The sequence below is a fragment of the Pungitius pungitius genome, chromosome 8, assembly GCF_949316345.1.
Source record: "Pungitius pungitius chromosome 8, fPunPun2.1, whole genome shotgun sequence".
Taxonomy (NCBI): Eukaryota; Metazoa; Chordata; class Actinopteri; order Perciformes; family Gasterosteidae; genus Pungitius; species Pungitius pungitius.
This window is the reverse complement of record NC_084907.1, coordinates 11,565,576-11,590,537: the sequence shown is the minus strand read 5'-3', so window position 1 is coordinate 11,590,537 and position 24,962 is coordinate 11,565,576. Positions and strand designations below refer to the sequence as shown.

Below are 24,962 nucleotides of genomic sequence, written 5' to 3'. Positions count from 1 at the left end.
CTGTGTGAGACAGGGTGTGTGTGTGTGTGTGAGGTGTGTACAGATTGGTATTAGGCACTGTGCTATTTGTTAGCCTCACCATTTGGCAAGCAACAAGAAGCTCTACTGGCCTTTTGCAGAAAAAAAGGCGAGAAAATGATAAAAACCAACATGGTGACAAGGAAAAGGAGTCAAAATGAAATGACAAAATAAACAACCATATATATAGAATAAATATAATATGTACAATTTGCTTTGTGCACAATCTAAAAATAAATAGACAAAGCATTACTTGCCCCTTTTATAGAAGTATTAACAACTTTCCATTGACACAGAGGCAGAATGCCAGCACCCGCTCAGTCAGAGTGGAGGGTCCAGACTGAGAGGGAACGGATGGAAGGATGCAACTTTTACAGCAAGTCTGTGGGACAGAAGACAGAATAAAGACGTCCCTCCAGAGGACACAGAGAGGATCCCTGCTGCGTCCTCTGGGGTCTGCTTCTTTTTGCAGATTACAGTACGTTGGGCCTTTTGACCAGCGCGCAAAAAACTTTCATCTTTGCAGCGGTTGTTTGCTTGGTGAAACGTTACAACATAAAAATAAAAAATAAATCACAAAGCGTTAAACAGATTAGGGAGCGGAGGAAAAGAATAGAAAATAAAATCATATAATTGATATTAAAAAATAATAGTTAAGACCATAAGATTTTCCGCAAAATAAAAGAATCAAGTTCTGCACGTTCACATTGTGTGCAGCGCAGACGCATCCTGCAGGCGCCCTCAGAGCCGCACACAGGCGCCCCGATGAGTCTGCCTCGGGATTTCCACTCTCCTCCTCACCTCTGGTCAGGGGGCAGATTCAGTGTCACTGAGGTTGAACCACATTTTTCCCCGTCGAGTCATTCATTAACGAAAGGACACGCTCCTCCCTCACCGAAGAGATTATTATTAGGTATTTTTAAGAATTACATACGTGATATACAGAAGGCTCAGGAGGGCCAGGACTGAGAATTTATTTCTATATTTTCTGAATTGTTCCCTTATATTAATGACTTTACAACTTTTTGATAATCTTTCTAATTTCTAATTCTGTGTGTGAATCAAATGGTGAACAAAGTTTTGACTGTGTGTAAAAAAGAGAAAGGATCAATTGATTAGAAAGAATCTGAATGAATCACCAGCCTTCAGCGCTCCAGTCTTCCTCAACGTTCAGAATCAACAGAAAAAGACATTCACGCAGAAACTTTGCATAGATTTCTTTCACCCGCGATTAAACCATTCCGTGGAAGAGAATTGATCTAAATGCACATGCGAGCGGGTGGTTTGACTGATCATCTTTTGGTGGAAAGAAAACCTAAACAACCAACAGAACACCAAAAAAAAAGGCCGAAGTTGGCCATAGCTGGATGTTTAGGCTTCCTGTAGCCTCACCAACCTCAGGAAACATCATTTGTCTCTCATAGCAAAATATCAACATCCAGGTTTGATTCCCCAAAGGCAATTAAAGAGAAAAATAACGGTGCAAAACATCAGCGATCGGAACCGTTAGCTGACCCTGAGTGGGCCGAGGCGACGTGACGTGAACACAGCGGCGTCGGGTTGGCTGAGCTCGGCAGGCGGTTTGCAGTCGTACCTTTGGGGGCGCCTGGATGGGGCCACATAACAGCAACTTGCTCCAGTAGTGAGTGGGTGGATGAGATCAGGCGTCTCTGACCACATCATATGAAGCCCGTACCGATGCCCCCTAACTGGCTGCTTTCCACATGCTACTTTCCAGTGTTTCTGTGCATTTATTGAACAAAGACTAATCTTTCTAAAGGCCACTTTATAAATTTGAGCAGATTAGGCCAATACAAAAGGCATCAGTGCAACTTCTGTGGACTCTAGGGGAAGCTAGAAGATTAAAACATAGGCCATTGTGTGAGTGAGCACACAATTCTCATTAATGGAAATAGCCCTTAATTAGGAGGCTCTAAATGCTGACGAAGCAGAGGTAAACCCCTGCTGGTTGTAACGTAAGCCTTTGATTGTTTCTAATGAAGACTTAAATGAAGTATCCCTCTGACAGAGAGCGACGCCAAGAAGGGACTAGTTATGTTCGAGGTGCAGTCCCCTAGAGTAAAACCCCCCTCATTTCTAGCCCTATGCAATCTCTACTAGAAGAGACAAATATAATATTCATAGCACTTGCTGTACCAAAACTTGATTGGTTGCCATTGAAAATAATGAGGACTGGACTTTTGCGTGGAACAATTCATATCAACTGCGCTATTTATCAACAATACTAATAATTGTTAATAGGGTGTTAACAGCAAACGTAACGGGACTCAGTTGCTAGGTAAAAAAAAAATGGGAGGAGGGTGTGTTCACTGGTCGAGGTGTGGGTTTAAGATACTGTCTGTGCTGTGGGCTCATGCCCTGCAGATGAAACATCACTGCCCCTTCAGGCACCAGACCATCAGTTGGAGATCTACAAGAGATTAGCCCTTTTATCGTAGACAAGAAAATGTCAGTCGTGTTTTGTCACCATCCGTGTGCGCAAGCGTAGAATGTGTGTCTTTTGTTATTTCTTTTGTGCGAACTCAGTTCCCCGCGTTAGAGTCCGAGTCACCGATGAACCAGCGCATGTGGAAGCAGAGGGCGAGGAAGCCGGTCCCCAGCAGGTCGCCCAGAGCGGTCAGGTAGGGGATGGAGAAGTTGTCGGGGTCCATGCCTCGGCCCCACATCCAGTGCACCATCCAGTCTGCCAGGTAGAGAAGGATCAACACCTGCAGGCACACAGAAGCACAATGCCTTCCGGTTTAGTTTTTACTAAATGGAGGAATCTGGGCCGAGCTAAAGGAAGCCAGTACTCGATCTACCGGGTCTGTGTCATTCCTGTAATCAGGATTGTGGTTTCCTTTTGAAGTCAGAGTAGTATTGCCCAATCGGGTTCGAGCGGGCTGTGGTTGCACGGAAGGCAACGGGGGGGGGGAGCAAAAAAATCCTTGGGCCCGATTGCTTACTGTTGGACGCGCTTAAGCTTTTTAGTCTCCTTAAAATGCGTCGCCTCTCAACTTCAAGTCCATTCTGATGATATCAATCAATATGTAACTTATTGTACAGTTCTTACTGGAATCCACGATCTTTAATATTTGTAAGTCAACCAACACTTTTCTTGAAATCTCCCTGCATATATAGTAGCAGTAAGAACAATAATCATAAAAGTTGTCTTTACCTTATCGACAGTAAACATTTGCCTCTCCTCAGCGTTAGCTGCAGAGAGAAGAGCGTGCTGGTGTGTACCTGCAGTAGAGCGGCAACCATGTAGAAGGAAACAAAGAGCGCCGTCAGGGTGGTGTGCCCCCCCCTCAGGGAGTTGATGGTGTAGAGGAAGGCGAGGTGACCCGGGGCGACCAGGAGGAAGAGCACTCGGGCTGAGCGGGAGTTCACAGCTGCAACAGAAAGAGGACCAACTTTCAGAAGCGCTCAGAGGACGCGATGGGGACGAGACGGAGACAGTGGGACGTTACGCCGCCCGTCCACTCACAGGAGCCGAAGAAGGAGGCGCAGGGGGTGGGGCACTTCCTGGGGATCTGGTTGGGATCCCCCATGGGCAGACCGTTCATGTGCAGGTAGGTGGAGATTCGACTGGCCTGAACTGCGACCAGGTTACCTCCCACCCCTGAAACACACACATGGATAAGAACAGCCAATATTGGTTTGATTGAACACATGTTGATAGCCGTTTCTCCTTCGGGTCTCTGCACCAAATCGCCGTTTGAGGTTTCCCTCATTAGCATAATGGCTGTTGTTATATTTTAAGTGGTTCCAGTTTCATCTGTGGGGCTTTAGGGCTGCTCACCATTGATGACCGGGGTGAAGACCGCCATGCCAGCAAAGTTTGGATTGGTGACCGTCTTGTCGAGGATCAAACCACCAACACTGAGAGACAGGCGAGAGGGATTCGATCAATCAAGCAACGCGCTTATCAAAGAAGGAAAAAACACTATATATATATATATTATACATTAAATGCAAATAAATAACATCTAACCCAAAAAGCAGACAGCTTCCAGAAACGAATGTATTGACACATTATTGATAGTAAAAGGGCAGTGTGTGAGGATATTGACAGCTTGTGGATAATATTATCTGCAATATGCAGTCTTGGGAATGCAGTCAATGGGAAGGGCCTTTTATGGTTACCTGTGCAAGCAGGTGCACTTTGCTCCGGGGAGAAAGGTGGGTCTGTTTGTGCGGCTCTCTTTCATACATTTCATTTGCCCCCTCCTGGACCCCGCAGCATTCTGCCAGGTCATTGAGGTGAAGCAGGGGACATAATCCCTGCGTGCCATACCTGCTGATTGCCATGGCGATGATGACCGGCTCCCAGCCAGAGTACAGCAGCTCTCTGGTGGATGGGATCCTCCTGGCTATGAGCACCCACAGGGGGCACAGGGCCACAAACACGGCGCACACCAGCGGGTTGGCGTATTCGTTGAACTCTGTGCGGGAGGAAGAGGAGGAGGATTCACACACATTATGCGGCCCGTATGTGTGCGGAGGCTAGTTGATCACGGGGGGTAGGGGGGGGGCTGCATGAAAATGAAAGCACGTTGCAAGGATGCTTCACACTGTGCCCTGCTGTCACTGCATCCTACAGGGAAAACAAAGCAATGCTATGGGACATCAAATAACAATCCATACTACGTTTGCCATCATTCCTGCTGCCATATGTTGCAAAACAAGAGAGTGGACAAATACCAGCTGAAAGAGCTTGAGGGGACAGAGCAGGGCTGGATGTGGACAGTTAGGGGGCAGTGTTTCCTACGGGAGACTCAAACGAGCGGCGTTTGCATGTAAAGTGAGTAGGACTGAAGTTGTCGGACTCTCCTGAGACGTGGGCATTGGCCGTCGCTGCTCCTTTGCGCTGCCGGGTCAGTCCGTGCCGTGGAGGCGGTGAAGTGAAACTGGGTTGGTCCCAGGCTGACAGACACAGCGCTAACAATAGCTCGTGGGTTTCACAGTGAGCTGCGGGCGGCTCTCAGCCTCATTTGACGCACGCAGAAAGCAGCGACGTCACATATCAAACATTTCTACAAACACTGCTCCCTTTAACTGTCATTATCCAAAGGGGCCTAAAGGCTGCGCGGGTTCCACCATGCGGAGCAACTTTGGTCACGCCAACTACTGAAATATGTTTCCATTGTATCGTTGTGTGACTCATCCTGCTATACAGGAACGCACTGTATCTGTATCTGACATCTGAATAGAAGGGTATGACCAATTCTATTGTTTGCTTTTGAACAAAATGTTTTCACAGTCAGTCTCCTAGTTGTTCTTGGCCACTCTCTTTGCAGATGAAACATGAGGGGGAACTATGTCATAAAACAATTAATAATGCCAAAGACATTGCTAAACTTTGAGGTGGGTGCTTATTAGGGGCCATTATCGAGCCTTCCAGATACTTAATGTACCACCTGTGCGTGTTTGTTACCTAGCTCCTTGTACAGGCCGGTTGAGATGCCTGCCAGCACCGACAGGGTGATCAGGTCTCCCAGGCTGGCGGCAATGGGCGTGGCCACGTTGTCGGGGTTGATGCCAACTTTCCTGGACGCGATGATCACGCCGATCATGATGAGCCCTGTGGGTGTTTTAAGGTCAAGAGAGGTCTCGGGTTAGAAGAGAGGCGCGTGGGATGCCTGTGGAGCGCCTTGGTGCGTGTGCTACATGTGGAACGCTGGGGTCGAGTGTCAGGAGCGAACACAAAGTAGAAAATGTAGCCCTGCAGGGTGTAGCCAGGGTAAGTTTGTATTGCACCACCCCCAGTAAACATCCCCATGCTTACATTGTCATGAGGATGTCAGCTCAAAAACAATAGCCGGGCAAAGTCCAGCCCGACAGCCCCTTCTCAAAGCATCTGTAGGGCATGAAGTGCACCTGAGGCACGTCCAACTCCCTTTAAGCAGCGTAATGTGGACGCAAAAGGGGGAGAGGGGTCGTACTCGGCTTTCTACAATTTTAAGAAAACGGCTTTTTGTCAAAACACTAAACACAAACGAAACACCGCAGATCTCTAAATGATACGATGCAGTCCGAATGTTGTCACCATATGGTTAATAATCTGATTACACACAGCTGGGCGCCATCGAAATCATTCATCTTTTAACTTTTAACTTTCCTTATGATATAGGCGGTTTCATTTTTTTATTTATTATTCACACAATGCAAAAGACCAGGAAAATATATTTACATTTCTTTCCAGTTTGTAAAGTCAATAAACACACCAATGCATTAATAAAGGCGAGTTAAAGGTTGTTCTCTCTGAGGGCCTCAATAAGTGTGATTTATACGTCACATTACGTGTGTTAGCAATTTAACAGAAACGGTAATTATTCAAAAGGGTATTTCGGGCATAAGAATACTTAAATGAGCGAGTCGTGTCCCATTCAAAGTAACTCACTAAATATTCCTTTTTCAGCCAACAGGGAATGAAGCAGAATATTCTGTTAGGTTAGTGGTAAATGGTATTTCATCACCAATATTTGGACTCGTGATTTATTGGAAATGTTTTGATCGCAAAAAGTTCACTTTCATTTCATTAATCATGAATTGAAAAAAGAACATCAACAGCTGCCACAAAAGGAACTTGGTTGGATGGGACTGTCACCATGTGACATGTGTGAAATATAGATCAACATTTGGACTGATGTTTTAAATCCCTGAGTACGGCAGCTGTGCTTCTCTGCAACCGATGAATGAAAGTTCATCTCAATCTTGGAATGCGGAGGAGTGACCAATTTTCATTTTTACCCACTAGTCATCTGTGACATAAAACACTGGTCTGGTAAACTGTGTTTACATTCCATTTGCATAACCCCTAAAGCGTACTTTGCTTCATTGTCTATTGTAGAGAATCCTAGTTTTAAGGAGGTGACAAACGCACGGCGAGTAGCTGTTCACGCTGCGAATGGCCCAGACGTCCTGGAAGCGGAGGCCCTACCTAGCAGCAGAGAGGCGATGAAGGCAGTCGCCACACTGGAGGCACACAGCAGCACGGCGTGGCCCAGCCTGAAGTGTCCCTCAGGGATCCAGCCGAAGATCACAGCAGCGATGGAGGCCAGGAAGCCCACCACTGTGGCCTGCACCTGAACACACACAAAGGCATCGGTGGAAATTAAATATATATATACATATATACATACATATACACACACATCTGTGTGGAATACTGAGAGAATTCGGGAACTGTGGCTTTGGCAAATAGCTCTGGTTTTATTCAATTATTTTTAAGTTCAGATTTACGACAAATGTTTTTTTTTTACTCCTAGATTAAATATATTCTTTTGAATATGTTGCACCAAAACTTTAAACACCCATTTAAAATATTTTTTGGGGAAAAACCGGTATTGCTTCATCAGCTGAGCCCATAATTTAAAGAAGCAACCAATAGGCAGACGATGTAACATTTTTCTAGGAAATAGAGAGCAGGTTTTCTCATAGCCTATTAACTAAGACAGCCAGTGTGTCCATTTCATTTGGTAAGCAACCATCATGACGAGGACACCTTTTTAAATCCACTGGGGAGCTCTGCTTACCTTCCAATCCACTTTTACTCATTTTAACCTGGTTTCGGTTTCGTAATCTTCCATTAAATCAATCCTGTTTGGTGCACCTCAGTGTCACAAACACACAAAGCAAATCTGTGCCTCCATTGTAACCCTATAGCACCAGTGGGATCCAGAGTCCGTGCATGCTGACCCCCAGAGGGGAGGCTGTGTCACCACTGGGTTAAACGCGTAACGTTATGCAACGTAACCACAAGCCCACTGGAAATGGCAGACCCTCAGGGGAGGCCACATGGGTAAACGTTCCCTATGGAGGGTCTCTCTCCCTCAGCAGTGAGTCTGCATGCTTTAGTCCCTTTCGTCGTGTGCAGTTATTTTCTGAATGTTCACGACTCGTTTCACCTGTTAGGGTGTGGGATACGTATACCTTGTTCATTGCAAGAATGAAGTCAGACCAGACAAATCGGTGGGAAATTGCTGTGACGGTGTCGCATGTGTGTGAAGTGCATAATTCGTTCATCACAAAGGAACACACATGGGATGGGTGTTGCCAGTAATGACGAGTCACTGGGTGCATTGCTCACAAGGTGCCCTCGTGAAAACTTTAAAACCGCTAAAATGAAAAAGAGACATGGCCATGTAAAACTTCAATTAAGCTCTTCTTTTTTTAAAGGAAAGCAGAATAAAGAGGGATCGGGACACGGATCGAGATGCTGTGACAAACAAGCAAAGGCCTCGTTACTTGTGTGTTACATTGAATAAATTCAACTCTTTCTTCACACGGTTTGTGTCCAAATGACTTGTGAGTACGAAGGGAACAGTTTGGAGTCAGATTGCTGCTTGCACTCAATGTATGTCCATTAGAAATGCTGATTTCCTGTCAACCGACAAACTCAGATTTGTATTTAAAGTGTTTTTTAATATTCCCCAGAGAACCCCCACAGGGGTAATAAAACCATACTTAATATTTGCTACTGTGTCTAACCAAGGAGAAGTTCTAAAATGTCATGAGGGGTGACATGTTGCAGGAGACGCATTTTTCTCTTTAGGGTTATTTCAATAATATCAATCTGAGCCTGTGAGGAGCAGAATGGACAAATGCATTGATGTTGGGGAAATTGCAATGAGCCATGAGTCCCTCAGGATGACAAGTCTCCAGTTCATAAAAAGTTACCCTGAAATGAAAACATTTGAACGTAAACCGTGTAGACCCGGTTACCTACTTTAAGTTAAGTGTCCCAAAGAGGCTCCGTGACACCGGAGTTCAGTTCAGACCCCCTGAGAGGTTTTTCCTTACCTGGATGAGGGCCAGGTTCCCCATTATCATCTTCCACATGTTCTTGGCTGTGTCCATCTGACCAATATTAGCCTGAAAGAGAGATAAGAACACAGAAGGACAACCTATTAGAGCGTGTGTGTGTGTGTGTGTGTGTGTATGTGCATGCTGCCGCTTGGTCACAAAAGAACAATCAGATGTCAGTTCTTTGTACAAAGACACTGTGATGTGATCGCCCACCCTGCGGCCGACTCCACTTATCTCATCTCCCTGCTTTCACACAAACACAAGTGTGAAGTGTCTGTGGCCACATTGGGCTTCTGTGTGACCAGAGCAATGATCCTGATGCTCATCCACAGAGAGAGGACACACACACAGCATCTTCCTTCCTCTCCTCCAACATTTACAAATGCAGAGAAACATCTGGAGGCATTGAAAACACACCCACACACACACACACACACACACACACACACCCACACACCTCCTCAAAGCTTCACGCTTTGGGTTCTCTTGGAAATATCTGACATTTTTAAAAACATTTATTCTGGTGTTGAGTGAGCAAATAAATAATATTTTGTAAGGAAAAATCTCTTTTCTTGCATTGAAGTGCTCTTTGTAGTCCCTGTGTGCTACTGTCACATAACATACCCACTGTAGGTGTAGTTAGCAGCTAAAGGGACAGGTATGAATATCAGACTACACAGGCCCAGGCAGCCAGAAACCCGTCCCTATGGAGACGCTAAGGTGGCTCCGTTTCCGCATTTGCCAAGTTGCTATGGCGACGTATCCGTTACCCCAAGTTGACCAATGCTCCTGGAAATGCTCAATTGAGTCTAGCATTAGAACATATATGGTGCCTCTACATGGTTCTCAGCTAGCTGCGGTGCTAATGGAGCTCACAGGGTAAACAGCGGAGACACTGGTTGACCTTTGGGTGTTAGTCGAGGGGGAATAATGGCACATTTCTTCTCCGCTTGTGTGCATTTGTGGCTTTTTTTCCCCCTTCACAATATAGAGCCACCCTGGTACAACGAGTACATCCGGCAACGTGACAGAACGCTGGCCAGCCTGGCTGACATGGCGCTGTACGTCATTAAGACCTGTGCATCTGCCAGACAGTTGCCACGAGATTTCAACCATGCAAACGTGTGCACGGACGCCTCCTGCTACCACCGACGTGTTCCAAGGCGGGCGCACAGCTTCAGATATTAGATAAGAGTTAAGAGAGCATCCAACCCATTTAAAACAAACATTTAATGAGAGTCAAAGAGTTTGTTGGAAATTCATTCAAAGATACCTTTTTGAGCAACAACCTGCAAGAACAATTCAGTGTACGGCTGAGCGGAGAAATTTACTGAGGCATTGCCAGGTGTTACGCAATGATGTGTTGATGAGGATGATGATGATGATGATGCCAGGCCTTCGACCTGGGTGTGTGTGTGTGTGTCGCGTGTGTTTCTGGGTTAGCAGTGTTTTGGGCGAGTGTCGTCTAAGCGATGGATGACATGAAATGGGGAAAAAAGGAGCTTGCAACTATTCAAAAGAATCACTACGTTTGGAATCAAGACAGTGGTCCGATTCGAACTCTTTTACTTCAGAGCAAATCGGTAGTTTGCAACATGTTGGAACCCGCAGACATGTGAATATATACACGTAGATCCATATAGAAGAGGTTGTAATCTCTGAGAAGAGCAGTAAAAACAGGTGCAACTCAGACGCAGATGCTGTCAAGCTGGAGTAACACAATTATCCAAATGTGTATAAGCATGAACATGACGGAAGTTAGAATCAACTGCGTATATCCCCTTGTCAAATAAATAATGACGATATAACTCATTTGGCGATTTAGAGACAAAGTGGGTAAAAGAAAGAGTAAAAAATAAAACCAAAAAGGTCATGCGAGTTAAAAATTCCAAGAGCCAGCCAGTCATTTATTTTTTCGCTAATAAGCGCATTATGAAACTAGCGGGGGTCTTAATCTGCTCATAATTAGCGGCAGCGAGGAATGAAAGGTGGTCCTGCTGGGGCCTGCCAAGCCGACCACGTCTCAGGGCAAGCGCCTCGCTCCGGCCTCCTTTGGGATGATTGATGGGAGAATCATTTTTCATGCTACAGAAGCTTCACAAATTGGACGGTTGTGCAAAATAAAAAAAGGTTGAAAAGTTATTCTACCCACTAAGTGAAAAAGTCTTAAACTCCAATTTCCTGCAAAAATTGTGTTTGCAGGAAATTATGATGAATTTGTTGCATGCTGTAACAATTTATTTTATATTTTTTAGTGACTTACCACAAGTTCCAGATTTGACATTACAACCAGTGGTGGAACCTTTTCTACGTAGGGCTCTCCATTCATTTCAGCAAACATCCCAGAATGATGTAATGCAATCAAGAACACAATGCTAATTTGTACTTCAATATTCAACATTCACTGCAAAACTTAAATAAAAGTCTTACAATCGTGTTTGTGTCACCCTCCCAGGCAGATTCAGTATAATATATATCTATCGTGGTAAAATAACCCATAGCCACAGTCTGAAAGGGAGAAGTTCTTCTTTTCCAGAAACGTTCCGTGACAAAATGCTCCTGTTGACCCCAAACCGCTGTAAGTTCCCCCCGGACGCAGTGCTACAACACAGAAGACGTATAACCGGACGTGGTGGTTGAAGGGGAAATCCAGCTCATGAGGCTTGACTGGTGTTAACGGACTAGATTCTGATCTTTTGTAACTCAGACAAGACTTTGTCTGGGAAAACTTAAAGAATTAGATTCCTTGGTTGCTGAAGTATTATTGAAAGGTTTGATCACAAAGATCCGATTTGGGTCTCCGCAACTCTTTACAAATTAAATTACTTGCTTGATTTATTAATTAGTTGTCTGGTTTATAAAAAGTCCAACAAAAAGGGTCATTGACCAACCACTCATCGATAAACACTTCAGTAAATATTACAAAACACTGGAACTAATTTATTGAAATAGCTAGATTAGTTAATAACCCAAATAGTTTGCAATTCATTTAATATTTGACAGCTTCGTGATTCTTTGTTGCAGTTGTATTTTTAGTGTCCACATTGTCCAACTACTTAAAAACAAATATGATCTTGCTGGTCTCCATTATTCAACCACTCCCCGATGTAGTTGATCCCTTAAGGATTGAGAGCTTGTGTGGATTTACTGCATCTTGTAGCCAGACGGATTAGTGAACTATAGAAATGTGCGTAAACATGAATGTGACACATCTGTTGCTGAACAGCTTCGTCATCTGTGTCCCACAGGCCAGTGGAAAGAATGTGAGGATTGCTGCGTGTAAGAGCCATTCCGGACTCATTCTCTTATGCCTTCAGAACTGCAGGGTGTGCAGCTAGGTCGCTGACCCCTTAGACCATGCACTGGACCAAGTTAGCTCAGAGGACGGCCTCGCGGGCCACAGCTGAGTGCAGCCGCAGACAACAGATGTGTCGACGGCGAGGAGGTGGACTTGTGGGAACCCTGCAGCCGCAAAATAAAAAAGCAGCATTCGACTTTGTGAAACGTAAAGGGGAAAAGCTTAAGGAGAGCTACGATTACACAACGACGCCGATTCCAGAGATCGTTTATCATCCTACATTTTTGGACCACCGTTCAGGTTAGATTAGTCAAACCTGTTTGATTGTTTTGCTGTGGCTGTCAATCACAGTCTGTCAATCCCAACCTCTCAATCAGTCAATCAGGCCAAACTCAGGTCTGACAGTTTACAAAAAGGTAAAACCATTAAGATTAAAAACAATCAAACACTTTGGGTGCGTTTGGCCCAGAGGCTGCAGATGGACCAACAGCTCAGTCCTGAACCTGGCGTTGGAGCGGTGATTCGGACGGGATTCAACCCCGGACCCATGTGACGTTCGAGGTGCCAAATCAAAGGGTCAGCTTTTTAATGTGGAACATGGTTATGAATAGATTTTATTATTTTGGGAACATCTCAAAAGAATAAACGGGAATTTTGGTATCAGTTGGATGAAATGTTTGCCAACATCACGTTTGATCCCAAGAACAACCAGCTTTAATGGGACGGACACACACACACACACACACAAAAATACACACACACACACACACACACACACACACACTTCTTCTTACCGCGGTGGAAAGTCTGGAGGCCAACGTCATCTCCAGGTTGCCTTTGAGTCCCAGCAGCGCCGGCACCAGGATGAACACCTCTGACACCTCCGTGAACACCGTCCAGTGCTGCAAAGACCACCGTATAATATCAGGGACACACCATCGACGTAATGACATATTGGATTCTCACATGACCAGTTATGATCATGATGTTAATTGGTTGGTCAGCTTTTGGGGGAACGACGCCCTATTTCAGTCATGAAGCTCGTGTTAACAAGTGGTCATGCATAGCCTTCTGCTAAGCTAAACCGTTTAAATTTAAAGATGGTGTAATTAGACCTGACCCTCAATAACCTCCAGCCTGACTGCTGGCCAGACCACGTGTTGGATCCCCTGTGAAACCTTGTGTGGCATATCTGAACTCTGCTGTTTCTGCATACGTGTCCACATGACACTTCAATGAGAGTGAATGGACATACTGTATATTTTGTAGTTAAAGGAACACATCTCATTACCGCTCCATGATTTTTAATAAACCTTCTACTGCAGGTTTATTTGTGCTCTACTAACCCTGTGAGCAACACATTTTCCCAAGATGTCTTGACAAGTAAAGTCTCCCATTTTTTGTTTTTATTTTGTAGCAGCAAAATCATGAAATGTTGGGCTTGGACCTCTACTTTTGATAAACAACAAAGCTGAGGCCTATCAAGCAATTCATCCATTCCCTGTAAAAGTGCTAATCTTGGGCCCCGCACTTACGACCCAGTCTGCCAAAAGTTGAATCAATATTCACCCAGCCTAAAAAAAAGGGATGCAGAAAATAGACTTGTTGCTGGACACTGCTGGCCCTGATTTTTCTCACGTGAGCATGCTTGTGTTTCTGTTTTACTACGCCGCTCCCGCTGCGCCGCCAGATGTACAGGACCGATGAGGACCGAACGGCTCAGTTTGTAGGCGTGGCACCAAAACCCCAGAGTGGGTTAAACTCCCTCCGTCTATCCCCTGGTTGTCACCAGGCCAAGCAGAGCTCCTTTCCAACAGCCAGTGCCTGGCTCACTGCCCTCTGCCAGGCAGCCTTGTGAGCACCTCTGTGAGCACTCTTCTCTTATTTCACAGCCTCGTGTTTTCAAGCTTTCTCCCCCTCTCTACTTCTGTCTCATTCCCCTATCACCCTCTTTTCCTGCCCCGTGGTGATATATGTTGTTGTCTCCATGGAACACTGGCCACGAGCCAAGCCAGCCCTCCCTCCTCATGGCCACCTCCTCGGTTCCAGGAACTCTACTGGACAGCCCCAGTACCTCTGTGTACAGACCTATAGGAGCTCTGGTATGCGAGCCCCACATGGGACGGGTTGCCCGGTTAAGCAAAAAAAAAAGGCCCACTTTTAATCGGTTTTTGCTGTACGAAGCATCGAGCTGAAGGTAATGGCGACGTGGACACAACTCAGGCAGCGTCACAGAAACCAAATCGGGTGGTGTCCGTTTCCACGAGGGAGGGGGGGGGGGGTGGGGGGGGGGGGGTACATGTTGGACCCAGCCTCAGAGTGCAAAGGCATGCCATGCAGGGTAAAATGAACATAGCCGGGGGCCTAAAGTAATGGCCGCACTGGGGTCGGACCTGAAAGATGAACGGCAGCTGTGAAACAAAACCCCTTTGGCATTAAAGAAATATTCTACCCTCAGAACGAACATTTGCATATCAGTGACGCTCCCCGCGTTACTTTGAGTTCTTGAAGAAGACAGGAAACACGGAACCAAAAGAAGCTGATGCATTGAAGGGAAATAGAGACACAACCTGAGAAGTACTGCTGCTTACTACTTTTCCAACACATGCATCTTCATCTTCTAAAATCTCAGTATTAGAAAATACTTCTGCATAAACAGTTTCGCCCACTTTTTTCCTACTTGGTTTGCAGAGACATTCAAAGTAACGCTGGGCCTGACTATAATTTCGTTGGTGAGGTATTCTTTTAAACCGAAGGCACCAAAAAGCCCCCAAAATCTTTTTGTTTTGCCCTGATGAAGCCAGAGGACAGATGAAGGACGGTTTAGGGTGAAAGGCTAAAATATCCGACAAGGGGGAGTGCAAACACGCAACGTGGGACCCTCCAAGGACTCCTGAAAGTCCTTGACGGAGTGACATATTAACCAGGGTTTGGAGCGACACAAAAGCGTTCTAACCTTACAATCCTTCAGATGGTTATCAGTCAGATCCCCACCAAGCAGCTGTCTAGGATGTGATCAGCTTTTAATAGCTCTGACCGGATATGTTGTTAATCATTGTTGGGATATAACATCTTTGGCTGACGGAAAAAACCCGACCAATACGATCACAAGGGCCGGAGCAAGCAGTGCAAATATTTAAAAAAACAAGATGAGAAGGATGCACATCCAGTTCAGCTGCGGGAATGAGGCCTTTACTGAATAAGCCAGTGGATGCGTCTTCTGGGCGGGGAGGGCTTGGCCGGTGTTGAACCCGTTAGGATAACATGTTTACTGTATTTTTTGTTCTTCTGAAGCACTGTAGAACCTATTTAGAGCTTCATTTTAGTGTTTAAGTCTACAGACTCGCAGTAGAGACGGCTAGAGGCAGACACTTAAGTGATAGTTAGAAAGTACTCGGCCGAGGAGTTGCATTCTTGGTTTGCGGGTTTCCGGGGCAAAAAAAGTGATGTTTTGATTCCCGAGTGACTGATAACAAATCACCCAGTTGGCCTTTGACATTGGCATTCTAGGGAAAACTAGCAGTTCTTGACCTTTACCACCCATGCGTCACCCACGTGAGCCCCGTTTCCAGCCCTGGCTTTAAGAGGCCGACGGTTTAAGGTCACTAGCCAGCCTGGACGGCCCTTTCTAGGCCAATCCCCAAACGAGAGTGAGGCCGTGAGCTCTATGTGTGTGCGCTGTACGTAGTCAAAAGTTGAAGAGGTGAAACTCAAAGAAGTGATGCAAAAATGTTCCAAACCGCAACTTCTAACACTCAAGTACCGGCGAGGGCGTTGAATAAAGGCTCGGGCTTTGGTGGAGTTTCCAAGGTTCCTTTTAGCATAGAGAGGGGGAATGAGAGAGAGTTAGACAACAATTACCTTCCAGCAAGGACGAGGGGGGAGGGGGGGGGCGAAGGGGGATTAGTTGAGTTAGCGTTCCCCGGTGTCATGGAGCGGGGGAATTAGGATGCAAGAAAACCTGCTAGATGCACAGCTGAACCCACTGGAACGATCGGTTCGAGCCGAGAGTCGAGTGTCACGTCGCGCCGAGAGTTACTTCATGGTTGGCCCGCTTTGGCAAAACCGCGGCTCACAAGAGGTTCTGTGTCTCCTCTTTCTCCCAGCCTTACCTCCAATAGGAATAGTGCACTGTGTGTTTTGGAAACTAGAGGGACTGCCGCAGCGTGGTGCCTAAGTTGAGGCAGCATGAAAACTTTTTTGACCTCAAACCTCTGCATTCCTGCTTTAGTGGGGATACCTAACTGCGCGGTAATGGAGTCTCTGACGGCGCAACGCGGGTTTTTTGTTTTTTCCTGCTCTCACTCGGCGCTCGACCGTGGCGTGATGCCATTACAGGTGCTCGAATGAGAGCACGCTCCTCCCTGCGATTTCTCCTGGGTCTACCATGCTGGCACCAGTATGCGTGTACACAATGTGCCGGACTGGTCCCCTGGTAGCCAGACACCTCCAGCTTTATGGCCATCATATGCTGACTGACAAAGAAATAGAAATACATCCGTACAGCGTGACTTTGGCCTGCAGATCTACACCCCAGGATGTGTCAAAAGACAGTGAATCAACTGTAAAAAGAACCCTTCTGAATGAACTCATGTGTTACACACACACACACACACACACACACACACACACACACACACACACACACACACACACACACACACACACACACACACACACACACACACACACACACACACGGTGTGTGACTACAGCCACACCGTCACCAAACATATGAGGGCAGGCGGATCAGCTGTGAGACACGCGGTTTCCAACCAGTTCAGTCAAACGGGTTCGACGAACCTCGATTACTCGGCTCCCTTCGGGCACACTTGCACCGGGCCATGGGTGGAGTTACAATGCCTTAAAAGGCATATCAAATAAAAAGTGTTCTTCTCCTATTAGTATTTCTTTATCTTTGACTATTTGCTCCTTGATAAACGTGTTGCTTAAGCAAGCCCGAGGGTTTCCCTATATTCTAAATTTGCCTAGTTTGTTTAAAAACCTTTTCATTCAGATGAAGTCTGCTGCTTTACAACAGAATATTGAGGTATGTTCAAGTCAAGAATAGTTTATCTCCCTGTCAGTACCGGACTAATGACCTTTCTATTAGTGTTAGCATAAGTGGTCGTTAGCCATTTTGGTGCTATCCAAAAAGCGTTCCTAACCTGAAAGAGAACAACCCCAGTTTCTAATCAGAACCAGAACAGAGCCCCTATTTTTAAATATTATAAACAGAAGCTGAATGCGCACTATGTAGCAAAGAAAATGTTGGCCATCACTCACCTGAACAATGTCGAGCACCATTCCAGCCGCCACCGTCCCAAACCCAGCCAGCAGGAAGGGAAAGACCACCTGTAGGCCGATGGAGAAGGAGGTCTCCTTGAGGGGGGCTGGTGGCTCGGGGCTCTGGTCGGTGCTGGTGTCGTCGCTCTCGTTGCACTGGCTGGCGTTCTCCAGCAGAGCGTCCTCCTCCCTCTGACCTTTGGCATTGGCCCGGCAGTCCATCGCCACCACAATCTCCGACCGCTCCTCATCCTCCGCGGTCTCGCCGGCCCGCTCGGTTAGCGAGGTGACTTCTGTGAGCTCCAACTCGCCGCCGGTCTCCGGGCCCACCTCCTCGGGGCCCGCGGTGAGGATCACCGGGGAGACGGAGCCGTTGGAGTTGAGCAGGGGCAATGACGGGGGCCCTCCCTCCGTCTTCGCCTCAATGGCCCCGGAGGACATGTCGATGTCAGGGAGTTTGTCTTGCTCTTTCGACCAAAGTACCATGCGGACGCCTTTGGAGGACAATTGGCTTAATAAGAAAGGGTCCGCTTGTTTCGGAGAAGTCACAGTGGAATCGGTCACCTGATCTGGTCTTGAACCTGATCAGTCCAATTGATTTATCCCATTAAAGAGGCTTACAGGGACTTGGGGTCGCTACTAATGTGAAAAAGTTTGGTGAGCCACACGCAGCCGTGCTTCTGCTGAGCCTGTGTTCCTGTCGGTGCTTCGGGAGCAGAACCAGTATGTTCTCCATTCACTGCAAGGTGCTTAGGGTAGACTTGCGAAAAAAAGAACAGGGCATACTGGTTGAAAACAAAAAAAGAAAACAATAGGGGACTTGCGAGATGAATCCCCTACCAGTCACTTGCAAACAGTCCTCGTTTAGCTCAAAGTTGAGTTTGAACTATGTGTAAAGAAATTTGAATCAGAGGTGTGAAGTGGGCAGACTGGTCATGCTCCGAGTCCACTGATCATGGCAGACTGGTGAGGCTGGGAATGTCTCACCTTACACCACGTGGCTGCTTTGAGGTTTGCAAGTCAGATATTTAAAGGTCTGCAATATGAAGATTGAATTGCAGCCTGCGGAAAAGTTCCTCTCCAACTAAAGAGGACCGTCACCTGGGGACAGAGCACATTCATTGATTATTCCAAATTACTATAATATTAAAATCCTTAATATGAGCCAGATTCAGGCCCATTGATAGTTGATTTCCGAATATTAGCAGCTAGTAGATCATGTAACGTTAATAATACTGATACTCTTTAACAGTAAAAGAAGATAGCAACATGCAAGAGTTGAAAACTACAACAGAGCTCAAACCTCCATTTTTTGAAAAAAATACTGATATACAAATTGATTTGATCAGAAACAGAAATCATTTATGAATGTGTAGGATAAGAACAAATGCCACACTAAAGAAAATTAAACTTAACAAACTAAAATATATCAATGTTACAAGGATATAACATACAAATAAAAACAAACAAAAAACTCATGTAAACTCACCACAATTATTATAACAACTGCTAGAATCTCGACAAGGACTTTTTGAATGATACACCCTTAGTGTTGTCGCCAGGACGGCTCCGCTCTCCGCTGGCTTCACGTGAGGAGTGAGCCCGAAGCGACCCTTTCAAAAGAGGTTCATCCAGCGCCAGATTCCCTCCCGGCGGCTAAAACTATGTCTACCGATATCTGAGGTGCTGCGTACATCCTCCGTAACAGGAGTGTCACGCGAACAATCAATTTTTCGCCATTGACGACGAGAGCAGCGGTTGCGGTCTCTTCTTTTCAAATTAAGCGCACCGCGTCCTGTCAAGCGAGCGGAAATCTAGAAAAAAAAGACGAATGTAAAATGCTCGGTTGAGTGAAATGTAAATGAGACCTTGCCACCCCAAAGAGACAGATGTCGAAGAGAAACGCGGCGCCTGACGTCTTCGTGGTAACAGATTGTCATGCTAAGCTAGCGGAAGATATTTATGCTAAGCTAGCGGCGGTTTATACGCGGTGAGAAGGACTTTTAAAATGTCCGACTCTTCATAACAAATGACAGCAACTCAACCCAACTTAACACACGCACGCGCTTTGGAACCAGCGGGACAGTAGACATAAGAAGACCTAACTGACGCGGAGCGGTATCAGTTCGGCTCTTTTATTTTGAACGCCAGTGCGCTCGCTTCCGGCCGCATCACCGCGCACTTGACGCGGCTTTCATCCTGCCTGCGTGTTGCGACATCAGCACACAGCGCTTGGCTCCCCGCGCGCTGAAGCAACCCTCTGTTTAGTAGTCAGGACCAATGCCGCCCGAACCCAACATGGCGAAGGCGTAAATTAGTGATCCCCTGGTCAGGGCTGAATAGACGAACCCTCCTTTTCTGTTCTACCGCCCGCTGAAACGAGGTCAGAGGGGTTTCTGTTCCAAACCCCCGGCTGGAGCCCGCGTCACCGACCGCGTCCTGCCACGCGCAGTGAAACTCATCTGCCGTGTTTTTTTTTTTTAAACTTCTGTCACTTGGGGTACAAGCGGGGGGCGACTTGGCCGCCTGAGTCGCCGAGTGACGCGTTCCGTTAGATGAAGGTATCTCTCACAGCCGGTCGCTAGTTCGGTTCTATGAGACCCGCCAATCAAAATATCTCCCCGCGGGACGTCATGTAAGAGCCCCCCCCCCCCGGTTACCTTGTGTTGTCCCGGAGAGGAGCAGGTGATGGTCGGTAAGGGAGACGCACTTCCTCCACCTCCAACACCGATGCGCGCGCCTTTATGAAGCCCTCGGTACCGGCATGCCTCGGGGCGGTTAATGGTTAAACACGTGCTCCCCCCGCGGTACCGTCCCCCAGTCTCTCCGTCCATTCGACCGGGTCACATTGCACCCGACCAGTGGCCCCCGGCATGCGCGTCTGTAATACACCCCGTCCGGTGCGGGGGGGGGGGGAGCCCTCCACACTCTGGACGGATGACACCGAGTCCCCTCCACCCAACGCCACCACGTGTGTGGAGATAATGTTCCCGTACGCTGCCAGCCTCACGCATGCAAGTCTGGCAATTTACTGCCAGGGTGTGGGGGGGTGGGGGGGCAGAGATAGAAGTTTGAATTTAACGACAGCCCTAGATTCCTGAATGAATGGACACGCACGCACGTTGGTGCCGTGGAAGCGGGACTCCAGTCAATGATCCTTCAACACGGGGAATAAATAAGCGCCTCACACGGGGGGAGAAACCAGACGAAGCGCCACTTTAATGAGCATAACGGGTCTCTGGTCAGCAGGGAGAGCCACAGGGTCCAACCACCTGAAACCTGTTATCTAACACAGACATTGCACAGAGGTCCAGTCCGTGGAGAGGAGCCGCTCCACCACAGTACCCAGAGCAGACAACCCCAAACCGCACTTCCTGCTTCCTGTGACCTCGGCGCTAGATCACTAAATCTGACTCAATGGTCGGCCTGTTTCAGAATCATACAGGTTTTCATTAACTTGAAATGGCTTCATCTATCATAGAATCATAATTAAATGACTGATTATATTTGGTATGAATAATCTCAATCTGGCAGCAACAGTCTCAGCACCAGCAGTGGCAGCATCACAAGTACACAACGCTACAGCGCACTAGTCCATTCATACGTTTCTCAGCCCAAATAACACGCAAAAACTTCAAAGTCACTGAACTTCCGTTTTTGCTCTTTTGACTTTGGATCCGTGATAGAAGGAGAGAAGGAAGCCCATTCAGATCCGTAAATGAGTAAATACGGCGTGGGCTGAAGTATCACAGCGTTTCTGCGGGTTGCCCGTGGCGCTGATATCGCTACGTTTGCAAATGTACGTCCATGAGGGCCTGACTTAGTTGTTCTTCTTTGTTCTCGTGCCCTCACTTTTTGGAGCCAATATTTCTAGACTTCAGAGAAATGTTTGACATTGAATTTGTTTGTTGTTTAAGTGTCGACGTGCTGCAGCCTCTTCCAAAGTAGCAGGTTTCCTTATTATACACTTATTAGGTGTCATTATTATTATCTGTAATTTGGCCAACGTAGAGTTGAAAAGCACTTATTACGGACTGATTTTATCTCTTTTACTCAGAAAAGAAAATCCTGATAACAGATCTCTGTTCTCACAACAGGAAAATGTCAACAGTGCAAAACGTCCTCAGGCAGTAATGCGTTATGGCAGCAAGCTTTCAATCACAAAGATCCAAATGTACAAAGTGAACATAATGCTGTGTTGAAGAATTGGTTAAACAAGCGATTGAGACCATAAACTTGTTTATGTCATATATATTTTAGCAATTGGAGTATGTATGAATGCAGACTGCACATCACTCTGATACAAAGAAAGAGTCTTGTTGTTTTACATGAAGAATATATTTTTGGGGGTTTTAAGGCATGTGTGAACTGGCTGTATGAGGGTCAGACACACACACACACACACACACACACACACACACACACACACACACACACACACACACACACACACACACACACACACATCTGAGTTGAATATCTCTGTCATTTATTGATTGGACAGGATATGTTTTTGGCAGAATATCAGCTACTTTTTAACTGGAAATGTTACGACAGACCGTCGCTGATTCAAAGTCTAACTGCAGTTTCACGTCTTTTCTTTTCTAACAGCAGCAATATGATTAATGACATTAATATAATGACTCAGTACGCTTGTATTATAAGGAATATAATACGATTATTAATATTTTTTTTGAATGAATAGTAATAATATCTATTGCTATGAAGACCAAGAGAATTAGCAGGAAGCTCTGCAGCTCTCTACCTGCAGCGGTTTAGCATTGTGTGGATTACAATGGTGCTTTGAACTGAGTGGATCAGGTACCGGGTGGAACAGGTACCGAGTGGAACAGGTACCGGGTGGAACAGGTACCGAGTGGATCAGGTAAGAGGAAGCTCTTGGCCTGGTTGACTATGTGGATTCCTGCTTCGCTCACTCTGTTGACGCTTGGCCTGAGATGGAACTTTAATGCTTTCAAATGTGGACAAAGAATCCGTCTGTGCATTTCTTAATGCTGGAAACACAAATCCACTCCATTTTCATAACAACCCAATATCATACATCACATACAACGTATACCGTTGTGTATATCATGTATTTTGTTGATAATATGGTTTTGACTATTTTGCTTATTACAAAATAATATTCCCAGATGTCACAGAACAACTGGTATAATGAGGTTTTGGAAGATAAATAGTAATAATTCAATAAACCTAATATTACCATCCAAATTCAACACAAAATGCTACTTTTAATCACTACTGCAGTCTCCAAATCATTAAACCCCTTCTTAAACAAGCATCTTCATACTTGATTCAACCCTCTGTCTCAAGCACACATGGTGCAACTAATCAAGGGCTTCCTTAGCTCAGGTGTGCTTATAAATACCTGCAGAGGGACGTTTGATTGCATGTTCAGGAGTATGTGTACAGCGGGGGAAATCGAACACGTCACCACTTTCTCAGTAAATATATTTCCAAAGGAGCTATTGACATGAAATGTCCACCAGATGTTGGTAACAACCCAAATAATCCATACATGCAAAGAAACCAAAACAAAGAAGTTCAGAAATAAAGTTATGTGTGATAATGTGAAATGACACAAGGAAAAATGTTCAATGCTTATTTCACCCACTTGTATAATGTATATATATATATATGTATATATACATACACACACACACACACACACTAATAAACAGAGCAGTACTTCATGTGGACACTCCGAGGTCCTTCTGGTGGTTAATGATCCTGTAAAAGAAAAAAAAAATTGAAACCAGGAAGTGAGGTGAAAACGGAAGACAAAAACACCGCTGGGCCCCAGCAACGCCTCCAGAGTGGCGGACCCTGGCAACGCCGAGGCGGTCTGTGCCAGTTTTGGGCCACTTCTGTCCCGGGACTTCTTTGAGCCCAGAAGAATGTCAGGGGGGAGACTTGGAAACCTTCCCTCAGCTCAGAATGAATGACTCTCTCTCTTGTCTCTCTCTCATCGTGCGGCCCCTTCGTTCCTTTCGGTAAATTAGCGCCTTTTTATTACTACTGGGCCTAGTTTTTGCAGTTTTCATCATCATTCTTATTGGCGCTTATATCACTGCATTAAAACAACCTTATTTTGGGGATTTGGAGACAAATCACAGAGCGAGAAGATGCGTGGAATGTGATTGGACGAGCCATCTGTCAAAAAAAGTCTTTCCTATTGAGAGCATCTTTCAGTACTGCTCATTGCTTTTCTCACTAGTTTTGAAAGCGTATGCTAAGCTAACCTCTACATGAGAGGAGGCAGGAGGCCTCTGTTATTACGCCGTTGAAATAACTGAAAGAGAATGTAGAAATACCCTTTGTGGATAGCTTTAAAGGGACCGGATATGCAAGAAAAACATTTGCCAGATGTGATTTAACTGACATCTGGACAACGCGGCACAGGGAGGACGACATTGTGGACGACCTCCGATGTCTGTGTCAAATATCCAAACCAGAAGCCCCAAATGCTTTCCTTTAGTCATTACGTATTATTTAGACGCACCTACTAACGTCCCATGTAACAGACACCCTTTCTTTTACCTATCAAAGAAGTTACTTTTGTGAAATGGAGACTGGACCTGGGGAAAACGGATGCTAAATGGGTTCATAGCGTCGTAGTTTGAGGCGATGAGCCACTGACTGAAGAGTTGGGAGTGAGAGCAACTGTTAAAAGATCAGAATGGAAGTGCTAACCCAGGTCCCCCATGTCCCGTTTAATGTTACAAATTACACTCTTATTTAGATCGGGGTTGTTTTTTTCCCAGTACAGCACAGCCAATAAAAACGTGTTTGAAGCTGTGACTGTGAGACGTTTCCTTTGGTCGTTATTCAAGATCTTTAGTGAGCTAATGTGGTGCCTTTTCTTTGCTATCGTACCAATGGCCGTGGTTTACTCACTGATTTCTCTTTGCGTGGGTTTCTGTGATCACGGCAATACAATATGTCAGAAAATCACAGAGACGACACAGAGAGAGACGCACACATTCCCAATAACCACTGCACCGCACCTTCCGGTCGGATTACATTCCAATTCCTGCACGCGTTGTTCCGGCGTAACCAGTTGGGAACGGTGCAGATGGAAAGGGCTCGTCCTGACCTCTGACCCCAGGCTCTGATCCGCAACCTTTCCAACGGTTCGTATACAGTAGCAGCGTTTACAGCTCGCTGCCAATGTTCCAGCTAGGCGGAAATTCACGTCGAACACGGCGTCGCTGTTGTGATGATTAAAAAAAGGTTACTCATTCAGACACAGACAGACTGCAACGTTGACAACCTGCTACAGAATTACAACCAGCCTCACCGATTGACCGCCTTAAAGTGTGTGTGTGTGTGAAGAATAACCTCCCAGCATATGGCTCACTCATTTAACCAAACAGACATCATCATGGAAAGATGGAAAATTGAGGGATGGAGACTGACGCCGTTCGTTGGTGGTCAAAGGAGGAGTTATAGTGGAGTCCATCCATGTGGTATTAATCTTTTATTTACGTGTTCGTGTTTTAAAATACATCCACCGAATGTTTCC

General features: G+C 46.0%; 1 protein-coding gene across 4 annotated transcripts; it reads right to left on the bottom strand.

The window, feature by feature from the left end:
- Nucleotides 1–14: 14 nt before the first annotated feature.
- Nucleotides 15–20,257, bottom strand: slc41a1 (solute carrier family 41 member 1). Of its 4 annotated transcripts, XM_037490803.2 has the most exons (12): nt 18,906–19,490; nt 18,404–18,517; nt 17,417–18,176; nt 12,925–13,032; nt 8,827–8,898; nt 6,965–7,109; nt 5,459–5,605; nt 4,319–4,466; nt 3,824–3,903; nt 3,509–3,643; nt 3,265–3,413; nt 15–2,747 (listed from the first exon to the last, which is right to left on the bottom strand). In XM_037490803.2, the coding sequence occupies exons 3-12, from the start codon at nt 17,900–17,902 to the stop codon at nt 2,562–2,564; spliced, it is 1,656 nt and encodes a 551-aa protein (XP_037346700.1). In that variant the 5' UTR covers nt 17,903–18,176; nt 18,404–18,517; nt 18,906–19,490; the 3' UTR covers nt 15–2,561. The 4 variants fall into 4 exon arrangements, with proteins under 4 accessions (XP_037346700.1, XP_037346698.1, XP_037346697.1 ...); XM_037490801.2 differs by lacking the exon at nt 18,906–19,490 and adding an exon at nt 20,077–20,257 and having other exon boundaries at nt 17,417–18,517; XM_037490800.2 differs by having other exon boundaries at nt 17,417–18,517.
- Nucleotides 20,258–24,962: the final 4,705 nt, after the last annotated feature.